The 9,237-nt window shown below is 40.5% G+C and overlaps 1 protein-coding gene across 1 annotated transcript; it reads left to right on the forward strand.

Annotated features, from left to right (window-relative positions):
- Window positions 1-5,796: 5,796 nt before the first annotated feature.
- Window positions 5,797-7,112, forward strand: LOC124085492 (UPF0561 protein C2orf68 homolog; the record flags this gene model as incomplete). Its single annotated transcript, XM_058576187.1, has 3 exons — window positions 5,797-5,993; window positions 6,112-6,322; window positions 6,683-7,112. Coding segments are annotated over 3 exons (531 nt in total), but the record flags the coding sequence as incomplete, so codon positions are not given.
- Between the last annotated feature and the right edge of the window lie 2,125 nt (window positions 7,113-9,237).

The raw sequence follows: 9,237 nt of genomic DNA on the forward strand, positions 1-9,237 counted from the left end.
CTTTGCAACTGAAAGACCAGGACCAGATGGATATATAGCTGAGTTTTATAAGACTTTTAAAAAATAACTAATATCAACATTCTTCAATCTATTTTAGGAAATAGAAAAAAAAGGGAATACTTCCAAATTCATTCTACAATTCCAATATCACCCTGATTCCAAAACCAGACAAAGACACTTTAAAGAAAAAAAAAAAAAAAAAAAAACTTCAGACCAATATCTCTAATGAACATAGATGCAAAAATTCTCAATACATTTCTGGCAAATCAAATACAAAAAACATATCAACAATACAGTTCACCACGATCAAGTGGGTTTCATCCCATGGTTGCAAGGTTAGCTCAACATATGGAAATCATTAAATGTAATTCATCATATCAATAGACTTAAAGATAAGAACCATATGATCATCTCAATAGATGCAAAAAAAGCATTCAACAAAATACAACACCGCTTTATGTTCAAAACACTAGAAAAACTAGGGGTAACAGGAACATATCTCAATGTTGTAAAAGCTATCTATGCGAAGCCCCAGGCCAACATCATTCTAAATTGAGAAAAATTGAAAGCATTCCCTCTAAAAACTGGAACAAGACAGGGATGCCTTTTCTCACCACTTGTATTTAATATAGTTCTTGAAAAACTGGCCAGAGCAATTAGATGAAAGAACTTAAATGGACACAGATAGGAAAAGAAGAACTCAAATTAGCACTATTTGCAGACAATATGATTCTATACCTAGAAACCCCAAAAGATTCCACCAGAAAACTAGAACTAGTAAATGAATTCAGCAAAGTAGCAGGACACAAAATCAACACCCATAAATCAAAGGCATTTCTGTATATCAGTGACAAATATTCTGAAAGGGAAATAAGGAAAACTACCCCATTTACAATAGCCTCAAAAAAATACTTTGAAAGCAATCTAACAAAAGAAGTGAAAGACAATTTTACAACAAAAACTACAGAATGCTAAAGAAAAAAATTAAAGAAGATTTTATAAGATGGAAAGACCTCCCTTGTTCTTGGATAGGCAGAATTAATATTGTCAAAATAACCATACTTCCAAAAGCATTATACAGATTTAATGCAATTACAATCAAAATCCCAATGACATTCCTTATAGAAATAGAAAAAGTTGTCATGAAATTCATCTGGAAAAATAAGAGACTCATAATAGCTAAAGCAATCCTTAGCAAGAATAATGAAGCAGGTGGCATCACTGTACGAGACCTTAAACTATACTATAGAGCAATAGTAACAAAAACAGCATGGTATTGGCACCAAAATAGACTGTTAGACCAATGGTACAGAATAGAGGACACAGAGACTAACCCACATAATTATAGTTATCTTATGTTAGATAAAGGTGCCAAAAACATGCATTGGAGAAAAGATAGCCTCTTCAACAAATGGTACTGGGAAAACTGGAAATCCATATGCAACAAAATGAAATTAAACCCCTATCTCTCAGCATACACAAAACTCATTAAACATGAGACTCTGTGTCTAATAGAAGAAAAAGTAGGCCCAAATCTCCATCATATCGGTTTAGGCCTCTACTTCCTTAATAAGACTCCTATAGTGCAAGAATTAAAATGAAGAATTAATAAATAAGATGGATTCAAACTAAAAATCTGCTTCTCAGCAAAAGAGAGAGCACTAATAGATAGAGCACTAATCTCTAGGGTATATAAAGAACTCAAAAAGCCAAACACCAAAAAAACAAATAACCCAATCAATAAGTAGACCAAGGAATTGAACAGACACTTCTTAGAAGGTGATATACTTTCAATCCACAAATATATGAAAACATGTTCAGCATCTCAAGCAATTAGAGAAATGCAAATCCAAACTTCTCTAAGATTTCACCTCACTACAGTCAGAAAGGCAACTATTAAGACCACAAACCATAAGTGTTGTTGAGGATGTGTGGAAAAAGGCACACTCATACATTACTGGTGAGACTGCAAATTGGTGCAGCTAATCTGGAAGTAGTATGGAGATTCCTTGGAAAACTGGGAATGGAACCACCATTTGACACAGCTATCCCACTCCTGGGTCTATACCCAAAGAACTTAAAAACAGCATACTACAGGGACACAGCCACATCAGTGTTTATAGCAGCACAATTCACAATAGCTAAACTGTGAAACCAATCTAGATGCCCTTCAGTAGATGAATGGATAAAGAAAATGTGCTATATATACACAATGGAATATTACTCAGCAATAAAAGAATAAAATCATGACATTTGCAGGTAAATAGAAGGACTTGGAGAAGATAATGCTAAGTGAAGTTAGCTAATCCCCCAAAAAACAAATGCCAAATGTTTTCTCTGATATAAGAAAGCTAAATCATAGTGGGGTTGGGAGGGAGAGCATGGGAAGATTAGTGAATTCTAGATAGGGCAAAGGGGAAGGAGGAGAAAGGAGGAGGCATGGGTTGTAAAAATGATGGTGGAATGAGATGGACATCATTACCCTAAGTTCATGTATGAAGACATGAATTGTGTAAATACACTTTGTGTACAACCAGAGATATGAAAAATTGTTCTCTATATGTGTAATATGAATTGTAATGCATTCTGCTGTCATACATAACAAATTAGAACAAATTTTTTTTAAAAAAAGTATTAGGGCTGGGGATATAGCTCAGTGGCAGGGCATTTGCTTAGCATGCTCAAAGCCATGAGGAGGAGAAAGATGCAGCAGGGATAGAAGGAGGAGGAGGAAGAGGTATAAGAAGGATGACAAGGAGGAGGGAGTGAAGAAGAAGAAGAAGGAGAGGGAGGAGAAAGAGGAGAAAAGCTAGCATAATGTGCTGGGTGGAAAGGGATGTTACATTCCCATCATGGTTCTTTATCGGTTCAACAAAAACCACAACCAAAGTTATATCATGAGAGCAAAAATACAATTAAATATTTGTCTTACCAATTCTTATAAAATACGTAGGTACAAATAGTCAATGTACACAGCTTTTATAAGATATTCCAATTGACCAAGAAAACTCATAAAAATGTAACTATAGGGCACTGGTGTTGTGGTTCTTGCCTAGCATGTGTGAGGCACTGGGTTCAATTCTCAGCACCTACTGACCACTAAGAAAATATTTAAAAAAAAAAATGCAACTTGGGCTGGGGATGTGGCTTAAGCGGTAGCACACTCACCTGGCATGCATGTGGCCCAGGTTCGATCCTCAGCACCACATACAAACAAAGATGTTGTGTCCACCAAAAACTAAAAAACAAATATTAAAAATTCTCTCTCTTTAAAAAAATGCAACTCTACTGTGTCTAAAATAATATACTAGCTATATTAATAATAAACATTGAATTGATTATAACTTAGCTTATCTTTTTTTGTCAGGAGGGCTTTTATGGAATTCATAGTCAATATATTTTTAAAAGTATATCCAATGAACTCTGAACTAAAATATTACTCTTTCTACATTTTTATTTGTATTCGTGTAGCATGCAGCAAAATATTAAAGATCATTCAACCAATAAGATGAAACCATTTCTTTTAAAAATAGGCTCAGGCCAGGCACAGTGCTACATGCCCATAATCCCTATAACTCAGGAGGCTGAGGTAGGAAGATTGCAAGTTCATAGCCAGCCTCAGTAGATTAGCAAGGCACTTAGCAACTGAGCAAGACCCTGTCTCTAAAATATAAAAAAAGGCACCCTTGGGTTCAAGCCTCAGTACCAAATACATACATATATATACATACATATTTATATATACATACATATATGTACATATATATGTGTGTGTGTATATATATATATATATATATATATATATATATATAGTATGTATGTATGTACATACATACATACATATATATGTATGTGTATACACACACACACACACACACACACACATGTATGGGCTGAGGATATAGCTCAGGGGTTAAGCCCTCCTGGATTCAATCCTTGTACCAAAATAAATAAATAAATAAAATAGGCTTAGTAGTATGTAAGACACTAAGAACCTAAGTTAAAATTCAGTTTTCACTTTTAAGTTTCTTCATTATAGATCCTCTTGTTCTCACTATAATAGTTATCTTTGCTATTTCTGCCCTCAATCCCAGAAACAATAGAGAACAGGGGATAGAGGGAGATGACACAAAACATAACTGAAATTGTGGGTAAGTAAGTGGAAGAAGAGGAAGGGCAACACTCTTTATGTTTGGTGATAGATTTCCAAATTTCCTGTGTGTTGTTGTTCTTTAAACAAGAGATATCAAAGCTTTTAATTTTTTTTTTGTTCTGCAAATTGACCAAATTATATTGTTATATTGTGCACATGTAAAAATATGTAACAATAAATCCCACTATTGTGTATAATTATAATACATCAATATGTTTTTTTTTTAAACTTCATTCTGCCATCTCCCTGACTGACTTCCCAAGGAAAGCAGTTTGGGACTCTACTATAAAAAGACATAGACTATAAAAGAGCAAATAAAAATTAATTAATTAAGTTTTTTTTTTTTAAAAAGACACACCAAAAAAAAAAAAGACATGGTAAAAGCATCAAGAATAGGAAGATACAGGTGTTTTTAGCTGCAAAGCATAAGTTCTCATTAGATCCTGTTGAAGGATTACAACAGTGAGATGTTAAGCATTAAAAAGTAAGTATTATCTTTATGTGACCTGTACATCACACTATATTAACAATAAATTAACTTCTGAAATTACTTTTACCCAATTCCATTCAGCAATTATCTCCACAGACCAAGAAGGATAAAGTTCTTCCTTAATAAAATGTAGGTGCTTCTGTTGGTTGGTCACCCAAGTAACAACAAGACAATTTGGAGCAGCCAGTTTTGGAATAGGTATTTGCTTTATTTGCAGTGGTGATAAATAACTGTACCTAAAAATACACAGAAAAATATGACCAAAATTCACAGCAAAAAAGAAAATCAGAGAAAGACCTAGATAACTTTGGCCCCATTACAAGCCTATTCTAGCTATTTATTTGTGTAGCTAAATATGAAGCCAGAGTGCCACCTGGTGGGCATATTATTATCCAAAAGTAAAAACTGACTTCATTTTTCTTTGACAAATTTGCCAGACAGTATTGTTTTTTAATCATTTCCAATCACACAATATAACCCAAAAGCCCTGCACAAAATGCTGAGCCCTCTAGTCACCTGTCTACTCACACAACCTCATCTCCTTTGCACTATATTTTCAATCCCCAATTGATCATCCTGTTTTTTTTCTTCCTTTTCAATCAATTCCACTGAGCTCTGTGAAGCCCTTAGACTTTCATTTTAAAAGGAATTCATTGTCTTGGAACCTACTGCCATTAAAAGTAGAAAGTCTAGTTTGTATTCACAGAACACTACTAGCTGTATGATACCCAATCAAGTGAATATGCCCCCTTCTGCAACATTCAACACACTCAACAGGAGGGGAAAAATCAGTATCCTAATTCATGGCTACCTCTAACCCCTATCACACCCTTCTCTTTGAGACACATGGTATCCAGCTCTGCTACACTAATGCTCCTTACTGAATCCATTTCATCCTCACTCTCCATATTCAGTGAAGATTTAAGCTCTGAGATCCTTCTACCTCACCATGACAATTTCAGAGCATAGCCCATATCATGTACATGCCTCAAATATACTTTATCTAAACAAACAGAATTGTATTCACCTTACTTCAGTAGTCTACTGTGATGCAATAACCTGGACTTTACCATGACACTTGCTTCATCTCTGAAACCAATCACATTAATCTCTTTCCTCCTATCATTTATCTATTTTTTGACCTTAATCAAAGAATCCCCATCGGGGCCGCAGCTGGACCGTTCGCAGGGGGCGCCGCGGGGCCGTTGATGGCCGGCGGTGGCTCCGCACTGCGCCGTTCCGAATGGAGGCGGCGCCGGGCCCCGGGCCGAGGCTCTGCTGCCGGCCCGGCGGGCGGCTGGACATGAGCCACGGCCTCGTGCACCACATACGACGGAACCAGATCGCTCGGTACCGCCCCGCCCCACAGCCACCCCTGACCCGGCCCGGCCCGGCCCCGCCCCGGGGCCCTGACTCCAGCCCGGCTCCCCGCAGGGACGACTAGGACAAGAAGGTGAAGCAGGCCAAGGAGAAGGCGAGGAGGCGGCACACGCCCGCGCACACAGGTGTACCTGCCTCCGCGCCGAGATGGTTCTACCCACCCAGGCAACCCAGACTGTGAGGAGTCCGGTGAAAGCAGCAGTAGTGGTGGCTCCGAGCTGGAGCCTTCTGGCCATCAGCTCTTCTGCTTAGAATACAAGTCCGACAATGGAGAGGTCACATCAGTTATCATGTATCAGGTAAGCCTCATGGACACAGCTGCCACTTGAAGGTCCTGGGCTGTGGTAGAAATCACTTCCAGACCCAGCGCCACTGTTTGCCTCAGGGCCAGTGTGAAGATTGCCCCACGTGAGAGCACAGAACTGCCAGGCGATGCTCAAGAGCACATCTCAGTTCTGTCTCGGTGATTCTCAGTGGGAGAATCATCATTGTGACCCCCAGTTGAGAATCACTATTGCAGGGGACAACTGAGAAATGACAGGTACTGACAAGAAGCCTTGAGCCAAATGGAGTTCTGTGAGAGTGTTGTCTGGGGTCAGGGAAGGTTGCCTTTCTGCAAGAGAGGAGGCCCTGAGCTTCCTGACTCTTCCTCCACCTAGGACGATGACCCAGGAAGGGTGAGTGAGGAAGTGTCAGCACACACACCTCTGGATCTGCCCATGCGAGAGGCCCTCAAGTCGCGTATCCAGGAGGAGATTGCCAAACGCCAGAGCCGACACTGACCAGGTGGAAGGCATTCTCTCCAGGCAAGAATCCTGCACTTGGATGAATTCTAACTAGGGAGCCCACCCTACATTGCGGTGCTAGGACTTGTCTGTCTGATCTTGAGACCCTTATAAGCTGCTGCCTCCACAGGGGTGTTGCAGGGCTAAACCTAGCCCACCTCCCTTGCAGCAATTCTTTCTTGTATGTTGACCATTTGGCTGGCCTATTGTCTTGGAATTTTTTGAGAATTTTGATTAGAGAACCTGGTGCTCTTGAAGCTAAGAACTTAGGGAGAGCCAGGGTTTATAAAGCCTTTTGCCAATACGCTGCTCTCTCACTGAGGTCATATGCCTGACCACTCACGCCATGAGCCATGTTTGTTACTTTATCGTTTTCTTTCATGTTTCTGCTTCCACCATAGTTTCCTAGACCCCCCCCCTTAAGTTTTGTTCTTTTTGCCTCAGGTAGAACCCATCAGTTCCTTTCACCCCATCTCTTGACATGACTATGCATCTCCACAACTAAGGGCTTTGCTGCTGGGGAGTTCTGGGTATCTACCTTTCTAACAAGTTCTCCGAATATTTCTGGCACCAGTAAGATGGGAGAGGCCTGCTTGGAAGCTTGTTCTCTTCCCCTTGCCTGACTTCTTCCCATGCTCCACTGCTTTGCGCTGTTTAGATAGGCCACCTAGGAAAAAGATGCTGTTGTAAAATCTGGGGATCTCAGTGAATCCTGCTTTAGTTAGAGTTAAGCAACTCCAGCTTTTGATCCCATCCCCAGTTGTAAATAGACTATTCTCTGTTCAGACTAAAGGGGAATTGTCAAAACAAGGTATTAAAGTCCAGAACAGTTTTGAATATATGTGCAAAGTGGAAATCAGCATAAGTTTAGAGCCCCAGTAGCCAGAAAAAAAAAGTCCTGAAGAAAGCCCATACTAGAAAAAGTAAAATCAGCCCCTTATCTGCCCCACGTGTTTTCCTTTCCTACCTCCAAAAAATATACAACTAAGAGTCTTGTAGAGCCCCAGTAATAGTATGTTGGCCCATTTGGCTGGCCTATTATCTTGAATTTTTTTGAGAATTTTGATTAGAGAACCTTGTGCTCTGGTAGCAGAGACCTTAGAGAGAGCCAGGGTTTATAAAGCCTTCTGCCAATATGCTGTATGTAGAGAATTTTTATTTTTTGGAATGGTCCCAGGAATCAAACCCAGGGCCTCTTGCATGCTAGGCAAGCACACTGCTACTGAGCTCCATTCTAACACAGGGTTAGACAAGAGGACTGAGGGGTGCAGCTCAGTGATAGAGTACCTGCCTAGCATGCACCCAGCTCTGGGTTCAGTCCCCAGCACCACTTTGGGAGGTGGGGAACAGGTGGGGAGGCTAAGGTCTAAAGTCTACAAGACATCATGTGCACTGAAGCTCCAAAGCACCTTGGTTTCCCAGCAAATCAAACTAACATCAGTGACTCCAAATGTGGACTGTAAGTGAGCCTGTGAGCACTGAGTCCCTGAAACCAAAATACCCATCCCCAGGGGTTTCTGTATACAAACAGGATCTCAAGATCAGTCTGACTGTTCCATCTCTTAAAGAACACCTAAGGGCACTGTTGGTTTGTGTCCTGCACCCCTGAAAACTGACCCCTGGAGAATGGGGCAAGGCAGCTACTTCAACTGCACTATTACAACATTAAACACTATGAGCCACAACTTGCAGTATCAGAGAAACACTGGGAAGTGAGTACGGTGGTAAGTTAGAGGGGCCTGTGCTCCAGACCTACATTGCTATCCCAAGTGCCTTAAACCTTAGTCCCAGGCTTAGTTCTGCTTTTAGAGGAGAAAGTCTCTGACCTCTAGTTATGCATCTAGCTATAAAGTGCCTTTGGACCTAGAATGTCAGCTACCGTCCAGCACCTGGGCCAAGGGGGCCCTTCCAGACTCTACCCACTTCTTTCTGCAGGGAAAGGACCAGTCTTTTTAGTCTTCCAACTCTCCAAGTGATATGTGACTTGAAACATGGGCTCTCACTGGAAGTCTGCCTCCCTGGGAGGGAGGCGGTATCTGCCTTCTTGCAGCTTGATTGCCTGTTTCCTGGTTTTATGATAGAACATAGAGAAAGAAGGCCCCAAAAGGAGTTGGGGGGCACGGCTCCATTCCTGTCTCTTGAAGGGGGAAGAGGTAAAAGAAGGCAGTGTTTAGTGATTGCCTGTTGGGTCCCTTTATGTGTTTGTTATGTGGGTCTCACAAAGGCCCCTTAAGGCAGAGGAGGATAGAAAGTCCCTACTTTTACCCTTTTTTTCTTTAGGAACTTTTGTTTATCAAGGACATATATTTTCTACCCATGACAGCATTCTAATACATGTATGACTTTTGTAGTGACTAAATAAAGCGCTGAGGCCTGTACTTCAGTGAGAGGTGGTCCTTCAGAGCTGCTCTGCTGGAGCAGATACTGCT

Source organism: Marmota monax, unplaced genomic scaffold (assembly GCF_021218885.2).
Source record: "Marmota monax isolate L192 unplaced genomic scaffold, Marmota_monax_Labrador192_F-V1.1 WCK01_AAM20220418_F8-fsc00981, whole genome shotgun sequence".
NCBI classification, from domain to species: Eukaryota; Metazoa; Chordata; class Mammalia; order Rodentia; family Sciuridae; genus Marmota; species Marmota monax.